Source organism: Diadema setosum, chromosome 22 (assembly GCF_964275005.1).
Source record: "Diadema setosum chromosome 22, eeDiaSeto1, whole genome shotgun sequence".
Classification (NCBI taxonomy): domain Eukaryota; kingdom Metazoa; phylum Echinodermata; class Echinoidea; order Diadematoida; family Diadematidae; genus Diadema; species Diadema setosum.
The window spans coordinates 15,475,606-15,499,370 of record NC_092706.1 but is presented as its reverse complement, the minus strand read 5'-3'; the positions used below and the strand labels follow the sequence as shown (position 1 = coordinate 15,499,370).

Sequence of the window (23,765 nt, the reverse complement as noted above, 5' to 3'; positions counted from 1 at the left end):
CTGGATGCTGGGAAATTCTGGAAAAAATAACTTACTGAATAACTTGATAATTTTCCATGAATTGCATTTCTTTCCATAGTGCTGTGATATAGACTGCAATGTCTATTGCACATACTGTAGTGCTGTATGTTCATTTTGTGTTCTTGTTGTTCAAATGGGTATCAGTCTGTACCTTCATCATTGTGTTTTGATATCAGTTAGTTTTGTGTATTTGATGTTGTAACAAGGAACTAAGATCTTTTCTAACTCAGGACTTCAGGAAATGCTTTCCAGGCAGTCCTCATCATATTAGTCTTACGTCCCTTCTATATTTGGTTTGCTTATGCAAAGCAGACATCGCATCCCTCACAACCCCAGGGTAAACAGCAAACACAAGTCTTCCACAAAGGCAACATCTTATTGACAAGTGGGCTGCCCAAGCCATTCCCTTTATCCCTCGCATCCCCACAATAGACCCAAGTTTCAGCCAAGGCCTATTTAGTTTGTTAGAGCCATTGTTCTCCGGGACAGCAGGATCTAGGGCGCTCTTTTGTTAACGGTGCTCTGAGCAGGGGATGAGCCAGGGAATCGATGGTCAGATCATTGGCTTAGCTTAGGGGAGGTGATGAGAGGAGAGTTAGATGGGCATTCCTTTGTGACCAGAACTAATAGTTCATCCCAAGGTGTGGTCCAGGAAAGATAGAGTAGGAGAGATTGTGCAAATAAGTTGTGATCAAAACACTGACTTCTAGGAGAGCACATCAGCTTTGTACTACCGGTATATCACTTCACTTTTTGCTCTTGTCAACAAGCAGGATGTCCAGCGACTGTGTAAATATTGAAGAAACTGAAGAAACTTAGAGAATATCCATGCTAATATTATAAACCTCAGACAATTAATGTGCAGTGTATAAACACAGTGTCTTTATGATATCTATCAATATATCAAATTGTGATCACAATGATTGCTTCAACTTCCAAATTACGTGTAAAAATTATGTAATTAGTACACTCATCTTAAGTTTTTAGAAGTAAAAGAGATATGAAACATTTACAGCACATGTGTACGCAATCAGCATTTAATTCATGATGTACAATTAATGTATTTTTTTTAAATACAGTCTGTACATTATGTTAATAGCAAAGTGTCACATGTAGCTGCAAAGTGTCACATGTAGTCTCAATGTGGAACTGAACATTGCTCATTACAGGGGCCAAAAAAAGTCTGGTTGTTGTTGTTGTTCATTTTCCATCTGTGAAGATGGCTGCATAGCCCATATTCAGCTACACTAAGCTGGTCTTCCATGGGGTCCAGTTGGATGTGGGGTTGGACCACTTCACCGGGTTAGACACCCTGCTCTTTGCGATGAATGAATGAAGCGGGATCTTTTACGTGCATGAGCTGTGACTCTCTCATACACGGGACCTCCATTTTATGTCCTATCCGAGGGACAGAATGTTTTGCCTCTTGCTATAGAGGGGACGGTATGTTTACACACAACATTGCTCAGTCCAGACTCGGGTTCGAACCCGGGCCGCGTGATCGTGAGGCAGACGCGCTACCGACTGAGCCAACTCACCGCCCATGAGACATGAACCTAAATTCAATTTTTCAATATAAAATTGTCTTTTTCAGTGGCTTTCCTGTGTATAACCAGGTCATTTTAAGATGGTTTAAAATCACTTTAAAATTGTAAAGCCTTGTGGCATACTTTAGTTGGAAGAAGTAACATCCCCATTATTTAATGCAAAAAGGTCTTATGAAAAATCAAAGTCCCCATAAATTCAGAGTTTCATTATAATTATCTGATATAAAAGTCATTTCATTCTCACACAAAAAAATAATTGCTTCATATAGTGATAACATATATATGCAATAGCAATAGAAGGGTAGATTTCTGACAAATGTATGTACATAAAGTGTGTGAATTTCTTGCTCTAACTGCAATCCTTTTTATATAGCAATCTGTTTAGAGATAAACACATTAAATACCTTGTAAAAACACAGGAATCTCAAAGTATTAGCAAATATGTACATTTTACCCAATGCTGCCATACCAGCACACTCAGGTGTATAGAAATATGGCCTTTAACAAGAGGTTAAATCCTCACTAGAGCAAAGAAAGACAAGGCCTTCAAATTAGTGTGTTACATGGTGCATACATGTGACGATTGGTTGGACTGAATGGGATGCACTCTCTGTGTTCATACTCCTCACTTCCTGCAGGTCGACGCCCACGTCCCAACAGCAGGAGGACTGGGAAGATGAGGCCCCAAAGAGTGCGCCCCCTGGCAGCAGACCAAGGTGCAGTCGTGTCAACGAGGTGGAGTCTCCAGAACCCACGGCCAGAAAGTCTCTGGAGAGCCATCTGCCGCTGAAGAAGACCTGGAACTCTCCTAGACAGGAGGAAGTAAGAAGACTGAAACTGTCTATCATGGTTACTGTTTGCAGAAGGAAATTTGATATTTTACTCATCAAAATTGATTGTCCATGGTCTTATTTTCTGAGTCACAATAGCTCCTCAGTGTTTTATGACTTGCCATGAATATGATGATTTTATTTTGATAACCTGTTTTTTTTTTTTTCTACAGACATATTTGATTTTAAGTAGCTTTCATTAGTCGTATGTCAATATTGTTCATGCTTACAGCTTGTTTTTCCAAGTAAAAATGCAAAATATTCTTTTGCTTTGCAGTAGTTGTAATAAAGATAAAAATACATTCCATGCAGTGTAAATCTTGAAATATTATTTTGACCCATTAGTGATGATCTCGATCAGATTATATGCTTGTGTGGTCACTACAGTAATCTTAAAGTACAATGAAAATATGCTTGTTCGAGGACTCCAAGCCTGTTATGAAAATATGTGCATTCTACCATCACGGTGATTGAAGTGGTCTTAGCGTATTACCATGCCTTTACTAGATGAGATATATATAGGTCAGATTGCTTTTGTCCTGCTATAGTCTTGCCTTGCTGATCTACTTTGTGAAGGGCTTTGATGAAAAGAAGTTCTTTCATTTTCTGCTTAACCTCCCTCTATTATTCCACTGAGCTGCAATCATGCAAATCTTTATTAGTAAGAGGAATAGAGGTACTGCATGTGTTGTATTCAAATCTCACAGAACTGTGCAAAATCTTCATACATGTAGCTGTATAGCTCACAGTAATATTTTGTGCAAACTCAACATCTGTGTCCTTCCAGACATCATCTTAGAGCACAGGAAATTTTTTTCTTATCTTCTTCCCCGAACTATTAACAATTTCATGCACATCAAACTCATCTAAGAGGAAATGAAAAGTATCGTAAGTGAAAGATTGAAAGCATAATATGATTTTATATCCTAATGTCATGTTTGCATAAACATTACATTCCAAAGGCAGATCATGATATCCAATTGTTTTAACCTCCTTGGCTTGAATACAACTCTATTGACATGAAGCTTTGATGCCAAGTTTCTCATCTTGGTTTGACACCATCTCTTCTCTTTCTTGCCTCATATCACCTGTCCTCTACTTTTTCTTTATCTTTTTTAATATCCCTTTTCTCTTTTGAAACCACTTTCACCTAACTGTCTTAATGTCTACCTATCAACCCTCTCTTTTCTTTCTTTCTCTATACCCTTACACATGATGCTTCTTCTGCCCAAACTTTCCATGCCACCAGAGTTCCAGACAGTACGACCTAGGATCTGGCATGACCATGACCAAGTCAAAGAGTAAAGTAGCGGTGACCATTAGTACAGGTGGTGGAGACACGCCCCCTCCCATCATCAGGAGATATGTGGCTGAGGGGTGAGTATCCACTCCATTACAGATACAGATACAGAGTCCGGGACAGCGAGGTTACCTAAATACTTGCTCAAACAATGTTATTTGTAGAGGAGGAAAACAATTGTAATCATTTTAGCATGAAGGCATCATCAGTGTATAATTTATTTATACGTTAACACTGTCATTACCATCAGCAGCATGCCTGTATTGAATTGTCAGTGGCACTGTTGGAGGCTAGATCCAAGAGGCTTACAGAATATAGCTTTTTAGTCTGCTGGTACATTACAAGAAGGGGAAAACTCTCATCTTTCAATATCCCAAGATGATGAGCTGAAAAATAGGCACAAGCTACCTAGTAATCTTAATGGACTGTTATTCCAGTGATTCCAGTCCAGGCTTGATTCAAACATGTTTAGAAAAACTAACCATATTTCCTGAATATTTACCTTTTTCTAGATATATACATAAGTTTTACTTACCACAATGAGAATAAACCTTTTCATTCATAAATAAAGATTGGCAGAACTTATTCAGAAAAAAAAAGTCGTAATTATGCAATCATGTCGGGTATGAAAGAACTTTATTTCATTTTGAATTGAAGATACAAACCATGACAAAGTGACTGTTCATAAATTTTGCTTATTTTGGTAAGGTTGTACTCATGAGGACTTGCTAAATATCGAATGTCAGCTTATAAAAATTGATCTCTTAAGCAGTGTATATGTACAGTATAAGGCAGTTTTGAATGTCCAAATAGTGATGCCACTATGTAACATTTTAAAAATATTCATGGACTTATCATACGTAATGGTTTTAATTGTGTTTCAGACCCGTCAATGATCCAGCAAAGTGAGTATCAGAAAGTAGTCTTGTTGCCTTGCTCTCATATTTATTTTGTTAGTTTGTTTATTTCTGTCCTACACAATAACACTATTTGCAACTTTTAATGCAAGTCTAGCCATCATATTGTTTCCAGTGTTTCACTTTAATGTTGTCAGTTCTTCAAGCCAATAAAAAGTTCCTTCAAGCTGAATCCATGTTTGATATTCTCAACGTTTGCCAAGAGCAAGAACTCTTTGGAAGAGAATCAAACTTTCAGACTTTCTCACGGGTCAGACCCTGAAGGATTACAAACAACCATCAAGGTTGTCCTTGTTTGTAGATTGGTGTGGTCTTTGTTGGATATATACTCTGTAGTTTCCTGCATCGGTTGATCTTATGTGAAGTTGTGATCTGTGATTTTCTCTTTTCCATGCTGTGTTTGGACTTCAGAACAGTATTATTGTAATTCCAATTGATTCATTCTCTCTGTGTTGTGTTTTATGATAGCATGAATGAACAACAGATTTTTAAAAAAAAGTGATGCAGTTATTGTAAAATGTATAAACATTCTCGATTAAGAGAGTAAATTCAAAAAGTTGAATTACTGTGGATTTATTCGTAATCATTAATCACTTATGAGATATCAGAGAGCAATATTTGTACTAATCAAGTAATAATCCAAAGTCGTGTGATGCATGCTGGTTAAAATCATTCAGATACACTTGAATGTCAATGATAGTGACATCGTTTAGCATGATGCTGTAGATAGCCTTTGACTTTATTAATCAGTCATGTTTGATCTTTTTGTCTACCCCTTTTCTCCATCTCTGTATACTCAATGTATGTTTCTCTTTTTTGATCGTGCAAACCAAAGACATAGCCCCAAGACATAGCCTCCAATCACAGACCAGGGAGGCGTAGGGAGGGATAGGGGTGATAGAATGGGGGGTGGGGGATGTTAATAAGATAGAAGACGGAGTACGGTTGAACAGGCTGTAGTCTATGGTAGTCATGATTAAAGAGATATGTCAGAAGATATTTAAACTCAGAACTAAATAAAGTACAAAATGGAAGGCAGATAAGAGAAGGGTATCAAAAATTAATCTGTTCAAAGTTTGTGGCATAAAATATTGATATGATAGTAAAGACAGATTTCTTAGTAATTCTAATGTATACGAGTAAGTGTAAATATTTATGATTTAAACAACTGTCTCGAGCTTGCTAAATGTGTGCTGTGTGCAACAATCTTTATTTTTGTGTAAGTTTCCTGCCATCTCAGATATCATTCTAAACAACTTATCAAAAATTACGCAATCAAGAGTGCCATTGAAATATGAATGATGCATTAATTGATAATTATTAATAAACTAGTTAGTGACTTTGTTGAAGTTAGTTTCATTGAATTTTAGCATGTAAAGATGTAGTCCCTAATCCAAAGACAAGTTTAGTGATAGCAGTAGAAGGAGTGGCGTTTCAGCGCGTCGTGTGGAACTGACCCAGGTGTTTTTGGCCCAGGTATTACCTGCGTTTCTTGCATGATATTCTAGAGCTTAGAAAAGCACACCCTTGCACCCTGTACTTTGATGAATTGCAGTGCTGCACCGGTGCATTGCATTTTTTTATTCATGTAAATTCCAACCATTATTAAAAAAAAAAAAAAAAAAAAACACTTTGCATGATACTAAACTCTATAGATGTGAACAATAAAAGGTATGATTAGTCAAGTCCAGCTGCTGTATACCCATTTTGAAATTGCGCTTTGAGGCTTACCTTATTTTGTGTTCGGGTATTCGTGAGTAACATTACTCTGGGACAACTTTGTAAAACTAGCGATATACAGCTTTCCTAAATAACCTAAATGAACAAAATTATCAGCGCAACATCAGTTATAGTCAAGTGTTACGGTAACGGGATATATTCTGTAAGTTAGCCGGCAATGTTAATAGACATGACCACATTTCTCATTAATCAAATATGGATACAGTACTTACCCGATATGGGAAGAGAAGGGCAATTAACCTGGAAGCAGGGTTTGTCTAATAACTTCAGCTTTGCTGGTAATTTGACTTGAATGTAATTCCCACTCTAACCTCTGTGTAACTCCACGCATATTAATATCAAACAGCTTCTATTGACTCTGAAAATGTGACTTGTGATAGCTTGGAGTCATTTACACTATGTTTGAAAGGCAGGGGTTATCATTTTCTAAGTTTTTAGTTGGGTTCAGGGTAAACTTTTGTTTCTCATTATAGCATTGTGGCAAGTTGTAGGAATGAAATAAGCTAGATTTAATCTTGACTTGTAATACAATAGGCCCCTCAAAACTGTATCAACTTGATTGGCTGTACCAGCTGCCACAAATCACTCATTCTTAGTTGTTGATTAATGATACCATATGATATCATCAAAATTATCTCATTTTCACAGAATCACTTTTGAAATGAGACATACTGATCAGTAGCCTCAATGATTACACCACACATGCATCAGAGTGATTGTTTTTTATTTTTTATTTAATAGCATATTATTATTATTATTATTATTATTATTATTATTATTATTATTATTATTATTATTATTATTAATATTATTGTTATTATTATTATCATTATTATTATTATTATTATTATTATCATTATTATTATTATTATTATTATTATTATTATTATTATTATTATTATTATTATCATTATTATTATCATTATTATTATCATTATTATTATTATTATTATTATTATTATTATTATTATTATTATTATTATTATCATTATTATTATTATTATTATGATGATGATTCTGATGAGATCTTTTGACTAATCATCTATTGTAGGCCTGTATGCTGTTATTTTCGCGAGGGTTTAATTTTCGCGAATTGCAGTTGGATCGCGAATTTAACAACACGCGAAATTGTCGCCATGCGCTTTGTTGATAGAGCATTAACGTAAGCGTCGGCGTCGATTTGCGAAAACAACATCTCGCAAAAATATCTATGACCTCGTCATTCGTGAAAATAATGGCGTATACAGTATTTGTTTGATGTGAGTGGGAATAAGATATGTGATACAATCCCATGATGATAGAACAAATCAATCAGGAATTTCAGAAAGAATATAAGTTGATATTCTAGACTTGAACTGGACATACCTGCATGCTGCATGTGTTTAGCATGAAATCTAGGCATTTAGCATGATATATACTAACATGCATGTGTCACTATGCATGTCTCATTATCAAACATAGTTGGCAAATTGGTTTAAGTGTGATTGTGAGCCTTATGTGATATAGGGAGTGTTAATAGAAGTTGGCCCATGGCTTATATTTTGGAGTATCTTATCTCCAACCTTTAACTCATTGAGGACGGACTGATTTTGCTGCAACATGCATTTCCCGTAGACACCTGCCCGAGTATGCTCGGGACTAGTCCTCAACGGGTTGAAATATCATGAATAATATTAGAATACTTGAAGAATATCAGAATACTATGTATGCATGTAGAATCACCACATTCCATATATCATGCAATATGACTTTCTCCTTGTATTTAATCTTGAGAAGCCATGAATAAATGAATAAATAAATAAATAAGATAATAAAATGATACTACTACTGCTACTAGTGTACTACTACTACTACTACTAATAATAATGATAATAGTAGCAGTAGTAATAGTAATAATAGTGATGATAGTAATAATCAAGAAAAACAAATGATGAGAAATCAATGTTCCCTCAGCAGAATCAAGGATTCAAAAATGGGCTAAAAATGTTGGGAAGCATGTGACAGAAAGATGGGTTCACCTCATTTATTCCAAACCATCTGTGTGCTTTGCAGTGACATATGTACCATTGCAGTACTTTGCACTTTGCAGTATCATGTAGGTCTTAAAATTTGTCAAGAATATCCTATCCCCCAAGTTTTATTGCTATATTTCATGGAACACCAACTGGTAAGCTTGACAATGTGTGCTGTTGATCTAGGAAATGTGTGAAGTAACTGTGTCAAGTTTTTGTGGGTTGATAAAAACATAGCTTACATGAGTTGATAAGAATGTTAAGGGTAACTTGTTGGACATTAAATTTTGTCAGTTTGCTGAACTGGTAAACTATGTGGCTCACTGAAGTATGTGTGCTTTACCTCCATTTTGTATGTATTCCCTGGTTTGTGATTGGTGGATATGTCAGGTTTGCATTAAAGGGCGTGTCTATTGACATCTGTGTAGTCATCTATGCAAATGAGGGAATGATTATTATTAGAGATGATTCATGGATGTATCCAAGCAGTCAGTTGTGCAGTCAGTCTGGACTGTCATTTGAAGGCAATTAATTATGGTAATATGTTTCCTGGATTGATTATAGTTGATTTTTTCTTTCTGAAATGAAAAGATGGATCTGTTATTCCTAGATACTACTACAACGATGTATATGGATATTTGCATAATCAAACATTGTCCACATTGTATCAAGTGTTATTTTGTGGAGTACTGGTAACATCAGTAGTTTGTGACATATAAAAGGGCTCAACACTAACCTTTTAGTCTGGGGACCCATTTGAGCCACTAAAATATCTAAATCTAAAATTTTGGTGGCCTAAAAGAGATATGTAGTGGCCCAAAATAAAAGCAAAAGTAACAATCCATTTTGAATCTTGGCTGCCCAATCGGGCTACTAAAATATAAATTTGGTGGCCCGACACCACTTGTTAGCGGCCTGGGACCACCAGGCCATCGCTAGAACTTCCATTCCGATACTTTACAAATTTACTCCACTCCATCTTAGCCCATTAGATGGTGAACATAAATTTAGATTTCTTACAAGTTACTGCTCATAGACACAATTATGTACCAGCCATATCATGCAAATTCAAGTTGACCTTGAGTTGTTTTTGAACAGCATTTATAGTATGTGTATATATCCTAAAATGAGGAATAACGTATAGAGCAACATCGTGTAATGGCAAAGAATATTCAACAACTGCCCAATTATTATTTCTTTAATTCAAAACTGTCTGTAGTATTTATTTGTTTATTCATTCATCTGTCCTTTAATATTCCATTTTCTATTGTTATTTTTTGTTTATTTATTTATTTATTTATTCATTTATTTATTTATTTTTCTTACTTAGAATTCTGTTGCTGTAGTAGTTGCATGAGTGGTCAAAACAATGCTCTACTTGGGGCAACAAACCATACATTGGAGCAAACAGTACAATATAAATGCAATTGGATACAGAGCAATAAAAAGCAGAACAAAATCATTCCCTCATTTGCTTTGTAATATCATTTGAAAACACTAACTTCTCCATGACTATGGTAAATATGGCCCACCAGGTTTAAAGCTACCTCCCATTGTTACTCCCTTGCCTTGTAATCTGCAGTGAGGTCCAATTAACTGAAGAGGATTTTGACCCTCATAATCAAAAACTTTCCATTTATATTTATGTTTGTTTACTTATCTTGCCTTGAGTGATTACATGTAACCAAACAAAAACAGCAAAACATTTTCAGTTTTTATATTTGCGCCTTGATCTGTGCTGATACGATTCTGCCCTAAATTGGCAACTTGTTTTACATGTGTTTATTTGTTGTTTTTTGTTGTTGTAAAAACCTGTTGTTCCAGAATGAGACTGAGACATTAGAAAGCCATGATTTCATGAATTTTGGCCAGGGCGCTTTCCAGCTTGCACTGTGGATGAAATTTTAAAGAGCGCCCCCTATAGTCTCTTCTCAGTGACGTTATTATTTTTTTTTTTTTTCAAATTAAATATGCTGTGAGTTTCACAGTCTTAAGCCAAGAGAATCATGTGCAAATATTTAGGTGATTCTTGCCTTGATAGTATCCAGAAGTTTGATTTCAAGCAGTTTCCTGTAAATTCTTCATGCATTTGTATAGTGTGCCTCAGAGCTTAATAAAAGTTTTAGATGGATATTAACCCATTGAGGACGGGCTGATTTTGCTACAACATACATTTCACATAGACCCTTGCCCGAGTATACTCGGGACTCGTCCTCTACGGGTTAAGGTGGGAGTTGAATACTAGTATATATACATTTATACATATGTTTGTGCATTAAGTTGTATTGCAAATTTATTTATTTCTGTTCTTATATGTCGTTTGTTTAATTGTTTCTTACCCTGTGTGCTTTCTGTTTGTCTTGAATCAAGCATACTGTACTTCAAGCAGTTTGAAGTTTGTGTAACATGCATTTTCTCATAGTTCTGAATGACATCTCTCATTCATTCAGTGACTCAGGTGTTAATGTTTTTAGAACAGACAACCCTGCTATAAAACAGAAGTTAATTGGGATAGGATTTATTTGACGAATTTAGAGACACAAAGAACATCTGTTAACTGTACTTTGTGTGTTCAGTGCACGCAGTTGATGTCCTCGATGTATTTTGTCATTTCAGTGGTAATGATTGAGTTTTGTAGTCACTTTGTGCTATGTAATTAGTCAATATTGACACAGATTTTTGATGTTCTCTCTTTCTTTTCCTAACCCCCTCCCCTGTCTCTCTCCCATTTGTTTTGTAAATGAACCAAAATTTGTATGGTGATGGGCTGCTGTATTATTTCTGATATTAATAAAAAATGTTCACACAAACTTGACACTTTTCTTACTCTTACACTTTTCAACTATTGGTGATTTTTCATCTCTCCACTTTGCACCAACTAAACACCTGTTCTTTGATATGTATCTTCAATATGGATTTGTTTTCTGGTCTTTGAACTCTAGTTTTAAGCCACCAGTATCAGATACTTTTCTGAACCCACGTACAAAAGCAAGTAAATTGTTCAGTGACAAAAGTTCCTCGGGGATCAGCTCATATTCAAACTTGGGTAGTGGAAGCTCCCTACTCTCCTTCCACTCACCACGTGGCTCTCCCTCACCAGAGAGAATACATTTTGAGGCCATCCCTTCCCAAATGACAGTGTCAGGAGGGTTATCTAGTTCTGCGAGTGATATAAGAACTCTGTAAGTATTGTGATGTCATCGTGTCATACGCGCTATGCTGTCAGCTCAGCACAGTGCTTTGCAAGTTCATCAATGCATGTAGATATTTTGGGCTTGCATGAATTAGCATACGCTTTCTGCTTACCATCATGATTTTTGTTCACATACTGACTTTTGATGGATTCATCCAAAGTCACTGCTGCAATCTTCAGGTCTGTAATTCACTTACACCTGTAGCTCCCAAGGCATTTCCCTCATCCCTGGAGTCCATTATAGCCATTGCCCTTACCCCAGCTTGATGTACACTGTACCTCCAACATTGGCTGCATTCATTGCTTGTTATTCCATGTTCAACATTGCCATCCCCAGGACAGGAATGAGAGAAGGAATGTATAGGAACTCACTTTTCTTCTTCATATTCTACTACTATTGCTGCTGCAGCTACTGGTACTGCTGCTGCTGCTACTACTGCTACTACTACTGCTACCACTACTATTACTATGACTACTACTACAACTGCTACTGCTGCTTCTGCTGCTACTACTACTGCTACTACTACTACTACTACTACTACTACTACTACTACTACTACTACTACTACTACTACTACTACTACTACTACTTCTACTACTACTACTACTACTAATAATAATAATAATAATAATGATATTGCCACTACAATCAATCGATCTGCCTATATATTACTACTCCTCCTCCTCCTACTACTACTGCTACTACTATTACTGTTGCCACTACAATCAATCCATCTGCCTATCTATTACTACTACTTCTACTACTACTACTTCTCCTTCTTTTTTATTTCTTGTAATTCACAAAATTTCCACATTGCTTTTCATATCACTTCATTGTATGTTTCGTCCAAATTATCCTATCTCATGACCTTGTTAAAAGCAAGAGCAAATTCTCAGAGATCATTTCTTAATGCCTTTACAGGCATTGATAATAGTGTTTCTGTAAAAAATAACAACAGCAAAACAAAAAAGGACCTCCAACCTTTGGAAAAAAACAAACAAACACAACAATCTAGTGCACATAGCCTGAGTGTTTTACATCGTTACATTATTAGCTTCTGACAGTATCACTGAAATTGATCTTAGACATTTGTTTTTCCAAGCTTTCATCACCTTTTATGCATGCTTCTCATCCATGACATCCCTTCAAAGGTTCCTTTTTATGACTGCTTTTTATTGCGTATCATTCCTCTTTTAGTCAGGCTCAAACAGTGCGCTCATTTATGAAGATGCTACTAGTAATAATAATAATAATAATAATGATAATAATGGAGTCTTGTAATGCGCCATGTCTGTCACACAGTGGCACTCCTGGCGCAGAAAGGTAGTCAAACTAATTTCCCATGCACATCTTTGCTTCACTGACAGTTTCACTTTTATTTTATGTGCATTTGATATCTAAGTTAGTCCTTCTTTTGTTGGTGTTTCTTTATTATCTCTGGCTGTTACATGTAATTCTGTCATGAACTTTCCTTGTTACTTGTATATATGTGTGATAAAGATATTGTGCTGTAAATTTTTTATCATTGAAAAAACAAACAGACATGTAGAAATTGTAGACAAAAGTGTACACCCTTCTGCAGATTGGAGTACAATTATCTATATATATATATATATATTTTTTTTTTTTTTTTTTGGGGGGGGGGGGTAACTATGATACTTGAATATACTGATATATATATATACATATATATATACATATATATATGGTAACACACTGAGAGTTTGTAGGTGACCATATATTTTGTGTAAGAAAAATGTGATGGGAATATGTTAGAGATCTATGTATTAATCCCTGCATTAATTTCTTTTAACTCCACACAGAGATGCACTCATTGCCCAACTACAACAACAAGTATCCGATCTAACTCTTCACCTGGAAGAAGAGAGGTTGAATCACCGCAGCAGCAAGGAAAAGGTAAACAAGGTGTCCTGTAGTATCAGCCTGTAATCATGCTCTTAGTATAGACACATCAGTAGTAAAGCACTATTGTATTGCACCATGTGGCAGCAGTGAAAGTCGGTAAATTGGCACCTCGTCTACAACCACCCCGTCCACTGTCCACCTAGTCTAATGCCATCTCGTCTAAACTCACTTCGTCTACTACCAACTTGTCTACCAACCATTTTGTCTATATGCCAATTAGTCTAATTGTCATTTCGTCTACTAGCCATTTTATCTAATGTCCAATTTGTCTAAGTCACATTTCGTCTAACACCCATTATGTGTATTGACCATTTCGTCTATTAATCATAAGGTCTATGAATAAAATAGTCTACAGCTCATTTTGTCTAATAGCCAATTGGTCTACAACTCATTGTCTAATAGTCAATTAGTCTAATAACCAGTCAGTCTACTCCCAACTGGTCTACTGCCAACTGGTCTACTCCCAATTCGTCTACACCCAATTGGTCTACTCCCAACTCGTCTACTCCCAATTGGTCTACTCCCAACTCGTCTACACCCAAGTGGTCTACTCCCAACTCGTCTACTCCCAACTAGTCTACACCCAACTGGTCTACACCCAACTCGTCTACTGCCAACTCGTCTACTGCCAACTAGTCTACTCCCAACTGGTCTACTACTAGTTATAGTTTTTTTTTTGTTGTTAATTAAGTCTACTTCATCCAGTTTCTTTTTTCCCAGTGAAATAGGTTGAACACTCTTGGTGCCCCATTTGGTTTAAATTTTTATGTTCTAATTATGACAATTTTTAGGAAAAAAAGATAATGTCACAGTGTGAAAAACTTGCTGTGTTGTTTTTGTGGTGGATGTGTAATTTATATCAGAAGCAATCATGCAGCATTTATATGTCCAAACTTCAACACTCCATCCATTCAACTTTGATACACAATCATAAGTATGGTAAAAATGAAAAGGAACACATTAGAAGTACATTATCAGTATTCTTTATTCTGTCTGCCACGTACTGATGTATGTAAACGGTTAAATGCACAAAAAAGGTTGAAACATATACACAAAAATATGATTCATGTACAATATATATAGCTACTACTAAGATGAATAATTTACTTGCCTGCAATGTACTCAATACACGTTTCGCGAGGAACCCTAAATAAGCTCAAAGGTGCCCCGCCACCCAGTATTCAAATCTGTTCAGCATATCTTTGAAAATTGATCAAAATTAAGTTCACAATAACATTTGTAAACACATGATTTACATGCATTAAAACTTGATATTCAAGGAAACAGTAAAATGTGACTAGCGCCATTCCATGTGGAATCTGGATTCAATTTTTGTTTACAATGCTTTGGAGTATCCATCCTTAGTCGTGAGAGATGCATATTGAGGTCATCGTCATGTTTCAAAATCATTTTCTTCAAACACAAGGGTGTGATAATGGCTCTACATTATGTTTATCCTGTTGGTAACATTTTGTGGAATTGCGCCCTAATGTAACGTCGAGAATAGTACTAACATAACGGTTTGTTTTACCTAGGCTACCTATTTTCAAATGGACCCAAAATGGGATTATGGAAATGGCTCAATGTATCTCGAAGGCGGGGTTGCTGACAATTCGTTTGTGATGGAGGATTGTAACTGAGCTAGTTTATCATTATTTAGTTATTTTACGGCCAGAATGTAGACTGAATAGTCATGTCTCACCATTGATTAGTATGTCTTTATATTCAGCATGTGCGGAATAATTACTGTAACTAGAATAGTCTAATATTGATTTTTGTGCTAATCAAGGGCAAGGTTTAATGTGAATAGTTCATGACAGTGAGACGGACTGGACACTAGACAAAGTGGTATATTCATCATCAGCATGACCAGATGGAAATGATCAGTTTGGGTAAATTGTTGAGAGTAAAACTAGATGTATATCAGTTGGGAGTACACCAATTGGGTATAGACGAGCATAGACCAATTGGGAGTAGACCAATTGGGAGTAGACCAATTGGGAGTAGACCAATTGGGAGTAGACCAGTTGGGAGTAGACCAATTGGGAGTAGACCAGTTGGGAGTAGACCAGTTGGTAGTAGACCAGTTGGGAGTAGACCAATTGGGAGTAGACGAGTTGCGAGTAGACCAGATGGGTATAGACCATATTGGGTATGGACAAACTAAGGTTTGGACGATATGATAACTAGACAAAGTGAATGTAGACTAAATGACTTGTAGACGAGGTGGAAGTAGACTAACTAGTAGTAGACAAAATAGATATTATACGACATGGCAAATAGACATTGTGAGTGTAGACGATTTGGCTATTAGATCAATTGTTTTGTAGACGAAATGCTCCTTAGACGAGTTGGGTATTAGACAGTACGGGTAGTGGGCAAAGTGACTATTAGACAATATGGGTACTGGACAAAACGAGTTGTAGACCAAATGGGTATTAGACAAATCGGTAATAGACGATATGCCAGTAGACCAATTGGAAAATAGACATAGTGGCTGTAGACGAGGTCACTATAAACTGTGAAAGTCTTGTCACAGACAGCATATGAAAGAGTGGAGGAAATAGATAAAAACAGGATCATTGAAAATGCGGATACAGTACTCTCCACTTCATTGGGCAGTGTCAGGCAGAGCATTTCTTACTCTCTCATTTTAAATCGGAGTACCCGATAAGCTAGAGAGCATGTTTCTTTCACAGCACAGGTACCCCATGCTATGCACTTATCTGCACCACATACACAGCATGCGCAGTATGTCACTACAGTCACAGCTCATCAAAGTCACATATAGCCTTAGCAGAAACCCCACTTTTTCTTGTATTTGTTTCAAGCAAAATAACATACAAACCCAACAGAATTATTATGTTTTACTGTACCTTGTTGATGACTATTTGTCTGTAAAGGATTCTGATTATCAGTGATCCGTGACGAGACACTGCTTGCATGAGTGCAGACCTGCCATTCATGAAAGTATGATGTACATCGGACAAGTCATGTTGATATGACATTTTATAAATGCAACTTGGCATCATATTAGTTTGCACGCAGCCATGCATTCAGGAGCTGTTGTCCCCATTAACGGCGATCTTAAGCTCTCTTCGTTTTATCGAGAGCTAGCTAGACACATGTAGTGATTAGTGTGTCGCTCTCTGCGTGTGTGAACAATGAGAATAGTTGAGGCTTGTCTGGAAAACTTCTACCCATTTTGAATAACCATAATGCCAACCTGATTATCCGGTAAATATGATATGCAATGTACATGTCTGTTCACTTTTAATGTCAATTAAGCGGAGTACCTGATTAAACGGTACCAGATTTTGAGGAAGCTACTGTATCAAGGGAAAAACAGAGAAAATACAAGAACAAATGTGTAGAATGGGGAAACATGGAAAATTAACCAACTGTGGTCAGCAATGTTTATGTTTTACCTGGTACTTTCATTGCTGTTGTCGGCAATCTACCAGGTAAATTATTACAAATTGTCACACTGTTGATGATTTTACTTGTTTTGATATTGGGAGAGCTTCTACTATTATGATGAAAATATGCTGTTGTTATAGCCAGTTACATGAGCCAGTCTTTCATGTTTTGTTTTTAAATGTTTAGATATCTCCTCTTTCAATAAGTATGTATAACATCATTTAAGGCTATGCTCCTTCAACGGCAGTTTGATATCTTAGCAGTATTGACTTAAAGCATTGCCTAGGGGATTTCCAGTTGTAGATTTGTTTTTATGTGAAATCAGGGAGGGTGTCTGAAAGTGTCAAGGAAAACAAAAAACAAAAACTTGTTTTCTTCTCGTGGCAGGCTGGCAACCTCCTACGGGAAAAGCTGAAGGACCTTGACAAGAAGCACACGGACAAATTCATCCGATACCAGGAGGAGCAAGAGGCCCAGATGGCGCTCCTTAAGGAGCTGCATGCCAAGGAGATGGAGCAAATCAAGTCTGGTAGTGAGAAGGCTCTAGGTGGGTGCAGGCCAGTGGAGGAGGGATGTTGAGATGTTAGTCAGGGCTCAGCCCTAACTTCTTTCTCAGATGGCCTGTTCGGGCCACTAAAATCTGTGAATTTGAAATTTTAGTGGCCCCCCCCCCCCCCCCAAAAAAAAAGAAAGAAAGAAAGAAAGAAATGTAATGGCCCCACAATAAAAGGATTGTTTATATAACATTCATTTTGAATTTCAGCTGCCCTGTCAGGCCACCGAAATCTAGCCTTAAAAAAAAAAAAATTGGCGGTCCAACATTTGTTAGTGGCCCAAAGCAACAGGGCCCACTACTTATGTCAGGCCCTGTGTTAGTGATAACAGTGTTGTAGCGATGCCATTGTGGTGATGCTGTAATTTGAGCTGCTAATGTGAGAATTAGATTTCAGGGTTTGGTGATGATGGCAGTGACGTTTCCGATAATTGTGGTGGTGTAGTGGTGGTGGGAGATTTATCACGAAGGCCCCATCACACTGGAGTGAATGCCCAACGAATACCCAACAAATTGGAAAATTCAAAGATACTTCGCATACCTTGCTGATACTAGAGTACAAACGTGTAGTTCGTAACATGTTTGATGTTCTATGTATCATTAGCCATTCATAGGGATTTGCAGATATATACTGGAGATTTTGGACATGTTCAAAATATATAAAAAAAAAAAAACGGCTCCCTAGTATCTTTATAAATCTCTATAAATAGCTAAATGATATGAAGAAGGTCAAACATGTTTCGAACTATTTTAGTATTAGCAACTGATGTGAATTTATCTTCGAATTTTCCAATTCGTTGGTATTTGTTGGGCATTCGCTCTAGTGTGACAGGGCCTTGAGATTTATCATTGTACTATTGATGGTTATGATGAGACTTCTGGTGTGTGGTGTAACAAGGATGAAAATGATGTCGGTGATGATGTTCAGAATGTGTATTGATACAAAGAGAATGTGTTAGGATGGTGATGGAGTGAATAGAGTTATGCCTTTATGATGTGGGAGATTTAAAGGAGAAGGAAAAATATGTCAGGTTCATGGCATTGTATAGATATGCAAATGACATTAATATTCAGTCTGTTTTGTGATTCACGTAGAGTGACTGATAAGATGGTGTTTGCATTGACTGAAATGATATCAGCAGTGTTTTGCTAATGACATACCATGTGGTGATACAATGAGCCTGGAAGAAATCAGATACTGTAAACACAGGAATTTTCGCAGTATATCAACTTTCATGTATTTCACGCTACTTCTGGCTAGCGCAAATTCTAAAACCAGCAAAAATATCTTCATAATTGCCTCTGCACATTGTGAATGAGTTGACAATTGTGCAGCGTGAAATCAACACCGCACAAATATGTATTTGAGCTGCTCAGTGCGAAAAATGAATCATGTGAAAATATGTTTCAATCTTGTTTACAGTAGGAGTGTTATGTTGGTGTTTATCAGATGGTCATGTTGACATTTTTTTTTTAATTTATTTGGGGGGCTGGCAGCAAGGATGAAGGGAGAGCTAGAATTCCTCCAGGGGGCCTTTGAGGCATACAAGGGAACCCTGACCCAGGACATGGTGGAGAAATGGACCAAGAAGGAAAATGACATGAAACTCAAATTCCATGAGGAGATGGAGAAGGAGCTCTCTGAACAGAGTAAGTCAACTTTAACCTTTGTCCTCTCCAAATTCATTCTGCGGTAGGCATTGTAATATGAATAAACGTCACTATATTTATGACATTCATCTTCCTAATTAGGTTAGTTTCCACCTGTACAAAACTACATGTAGCTCTGAAACAAGGTTGCATTGCCACTAATGTAATGATTAATGATTTATTGATAATGTAGATGATTTCGACATTTGATAGTTAATTATCTTCCATTAGTACAGTACTGTTTTAAAGGGAGAGGACTAGACGTACAGTAGTTGCCAATCTAGCAGAGTTCTGGTATAGGCGGATAAAGAATTGTTTGCAAAGATAAAATTTTGTGGGTACATGCTGTGTGGCTGTGATGTCCAAGTACATCACTGTAGTGTCTTCTTGTCTTCACCAACCAGGAGCTGATTTACTGGAGGAGAGAGCCAGAGAGAGAAAGGCAATGAACAGAGAGTTTCAGAAACAAGTCCACATCATGCAGCAAGAACACAAGAAAGAGATTGATGTAAGTCAGCTCTCTTTTTCCTTCATTCATCAGTATTCTCTTTTCATTATGTCCCATTTTACCAGGGTCTGTGGTTTTACTCCGAATAGGTTGAGCAAGCCAAAACTAAAGAGATGTCATTCATCACAGCGGCTTCTTTTCTTCGAATTTTGTTTGTCTTTAAACTTGTTGCAGAATGTACAAGTATCTGTTTTAGTTCTTTCTTCTTCTTTTTTATGGACAAATGTTCTTATGTTTCCTAGAATGTTATGACCTTTGTTCCTACAAAGCAAGTTGAGAATCTGTGGCTATGACGGCTATTGAGACTGGATCTGATTTCGCTCCCTCAGAACATCATGAAGCGGTTTTCCAGCGCTGCCAGCGATGTGGAGAATCTGAGAAAGGCCTTGGACCAGCTGAAGGCACTGAGGTCAGAGCTGGACAATGCCCTCCAGGCCTTGGACGTCAGTCGGGAGGAAGCGTCGGGATTCAAGAACAAACTCACAGAAGCTGTGAGTATGGGAGTTTCTGTTCAGCCTCACTCTCTACATTGCTGCATGCTTGAACAGTGTTCCATAACATATCAGAGCCCTGTGGCATAAAATTTAAGATAAGACATATGTTGCCCCCCCCCCCAAAAAAAAAAAAAAAAAAAATCAAACATAAACCTGAAATATCAAACATAAAGTTATGTTTGGTAATTCTGTGTTTCAGACAGAGTTATGTTTCATATCAAATATAAGAACCAAGCAGTAGTACAGTGAAACATAGGTTAATGTGTAGATACAAAACAATCAAACGTAAGTGCTTTGAATAAAACATAAACTGCTTTTTATCAACTCCCCCACATTCATTAGAAAGCTATGTTTGATATTAGACATACAATCAAACATAACTGCCATCAGCTAATCAGAATAATGGGGGAGGTGATTCTCACATTTCGGCTCATCCAGGCTTATTCACTGGCTCAAGCTAAGTTTGATTTTATCAAGTTTTATGCAACACAATCCATGTTTATGCCTCCGCCACGAAGTGGTGCCGGAGGCATTATGTTTTCGGGTTGTCCGTCCGTCCGTCCTTCCGTCCGTCCGTAATGAATTTTGTGGCAAACGTAACTAAAAAACCTTTTCAGGTATCCTAATGAAACTTGGCATGTATGTGTATTAGGGGGTGAAGTTGTGCCTATCAACTTTTGGGTGCACATGCTCAAGGTCAAAGGTCAAAAGGTCAAGGTCAAATATGTAAAATTTCACAATTTCCTCCATATCTATGCATTGGCTGAAGATATTTTCTTGAAACTTAGTGTATGCATGTATTACCCAATTAAGATTCTCTGGTGAAAGTTTGGGGTCATGAGGTCAAAGGTCAAAAGGTCAAGTAAAAATATTAAAAATTTTACTTTTTTCTCTGTACCTTGGAAATTGTTCAAGGTATCTTCATGGAACATAGTATATATACATGTACTGACTGGCAGTGGTTATCTAGAGAATTTAGGGTTCATGGGTCAAAGGTCGAGGGCAACACTTCAAAATTTTACTATTTCCCTCATATTTATGCAATGCCAGTAGGATTACTTTTTTTTACACTTGGTGTATGCATGTATAACCCAATAGAGATTCTCTGTTAAGATTGTTTTTTCTTCTTTTTTTTTGCCTCAAAGATCAAAAGGTCAAAGATCAAGTGAAAGTGCTGAACTAACTGTTTCCTCCATATCTAAGAAATGGTTTAAGTTATCTTGAAACTTACTACATATTTTTGCATGTTCTGCCTGACAGTGATTATCTTAATATGAATTTTAGGGTCAAATCCCAGATGAAAATGGCAACAATTTACTATTCAATACAGAAATTGCACTTTTTCTCCATACCTTGAAAATTACTCAGTGCATAAACTTATGAATGGATCAAAGTCAAGTCATAGTTCTTAAATCTCCAAATACATGCTCTCCTATTCATCCAATTAAACCTAGGTCAAGGAAGGTGAACATTCAACACATTTGTGACAAACTTGTCATTTTAATATTTTGCCAATTTTGTGAAAATGTAATTACACATTGTCCACATGTACTGTAGACCTATTAGGAGAACCATGCATTATGGCGGAGGCATACCAGTCGCCATAACGACATTTCTAGTTAATCCTGACTCTTATTCTATTCTTATGTTTGATATGAATGTATGTTTGATTTCAACAAAAGTTTTTATGCAATAGGGCCCAAAGTTCACTTTTTGAGATATAGTCAGCTTCTTTAATTCAGTGATATGGTGTCAAATCAAAAATTGAACTTGAAACAGGTCAAAGAGAGCAGTTAGCACTGCACTTTTAGCACTGACATTTTGTCCCTCATTGAGTCCCTCCTTTCTCTTCATGTAAGTATTGACACTTTAAGTATTACAATTGCATATGTTTTCTCTTTCTTGTTGATCAGTATTATAGTATTCTAGATAAATTTAAAGAATTGAGAAGTAGAGCATTCTGGTGAATTTCTGTCATTCTTTTGTTTTTGTTTATCATTCTCTATTGTTGCAGAAATTGCGTTTGATGGAATATCAAGAGAACTTTGACGGGAAAGTGGATGAGGTGGATGAAAAATACAAGGAGAAAATCCACCATCTCATGAATGAAAATGCAGAATTAAGGTACAAAAAATGTGTTCTCAACACCTATTTCAAATGGACATCTTGTTGCCATGGTTACTTATCTTGCATCCAATGAAGTCATAAGTGATGCAACTTTTTTCATGGCGTTTTTTTTTTTTTTTTTTGAATGGATGATATAGTATTGGTTGAGATGAGAATTCAGCTTTTAACGTTTTGCGAGATATTATAAACCACTCTATGAAATGTTACAGAGCACAAACAAAGGGAAACTGATCAGAAATGAATATTACTTATCAGTGAATATTTTAGCAAAGAAAATGGGATTCCATCGGGATCCCAGTGGAATCCCATTTTCTTTGCTCAATTTTTTCACTGATAAATGTTAAAGAGCATACAATTATAAGGGGAATTGAAATTTTACTTGAAGAAAATCCGATTTGAAATCACTAAAATATCCAAAATACAGGGCAAAACAAAGAGATCCTTATAAAAGTCCTGGCCTGTCGCCTTTTATGAGGATCACTGTTTTTGAAATCTCAGCCATTTCAAGACCATTTTTTTTTTAAATCAAATAAACTGTGAATTTCTCTAAGAATTACATGTTCTTTCATGTCTCATAAGATGTTTCTCATTGTCTCACAAGCACACACACACACATAGTGGGAAACCTGCAGCCCTATCTTAACAAAACTGTACTATCCCTTTAAACTAATTTTGCAGATATATATTTATATAACGGTCATAATGCTGCTACACAGTGCTTGGATCGCCAGGCATCTTGGTTATTATTTCTCAATGTTCAGTTTGGAAACCATCACCTTTAGTGTTAAATTGGAGTAAAATGAAACTGTAAAATGTTTCATGAGATACTTCACAGAGCAAGATCTGAAGTAAACACAACAGACGCTGCTCTATTGGAATATATTGTATTGAACTTACATTATCCTTGACTATTTTGTTTATTTGGTGTCTTTTTTTTTAACCTGTAGTCTTTTATCGTTACACCATTCACAGCAGACAAAAAAAAAACAACAAACAAATGCTGATATCAACTTTGAATCATAGGAAAGAAATCACCAAAGTGAGACAGAAAGAATCCAGTAGAATAACCCAAATCTAAAGGTCAATGTGTTTAACCGATGTTCTTAATGCAAAGTAAAATGAATGATATTATCCTCCTCTTCTGGTTAAGTCTGCCTCCTTCAATCAGCTAAAGATTCTTGCAGACTGTGTGTTCGCCGTAATTTACGTCCATTCAAGTGTTTTACATATCATGATGCAGCTTATTTTAGTACAAATATTTACAAGCACATAGATAACTATTTGTAAATAAACTGTATTATGATGTAAATCTCTATCCCTAGATGATGTAAATACATGATCCTAGTGGTGTAACTTTTTGACACTAAATATCACATTACACTAAATGATGCTCCCCTTACATGGCACTTGTGTGGAGATTATCAAAGATTATACATTGTACATGAAATGCATGTTTTACTTTCATCTGACAAAAGAACGAATGATCTTTTTGTCATCATTCAAAGTTAGAAGTAGAACAGTCTAAT

General features: G+C 36.4%; 1 protein-coding gene across 1 annotated transcript in view; it reads left to right on the top strand.

Moving 5' to 3' along the window:
- Positions 1-23,765, top strand: part of LOC140245047 (uncharacterized) — a 31,724-nt gene that overhangs the window by 3,992 nt on the left and 3,967 nt on the right. The window contains exons 2-10 of the mRNA XM_072324641.1: positions 2,207-2,390; positions 3,648-3,775; positions 4,583-4,603; positions 13,385-13,478; positions 17,295-17,454; positions 18,958-19,110; positions 19,515-19,618; positions 19,948-20,109; positions 22,127-22,236. Of these exons, the coding sequence (XP_072180742.1) occupies positions 2,207-2,390; positions 3,648-3,775; positions 4,583-4,603; positions 13,385-13,478; positions 17,295-17,454; positions 18,958-19,110; positions 19,515-19,618; positions 19,948-20,109; positions 22,127-22,236 (1,116 nt within the window). The remainder of the gene's footprint in view (positions 1-2,206; positions 2,391-3,647; positions 3,776-4,582; positions 4,604-13,384; positions 13,479-17,294; positions 17,455-18,957; positions 19,111-19,514; positions 19,619-19,947; positions 20,110-22,126; positions 22,237-23,765) is intronic.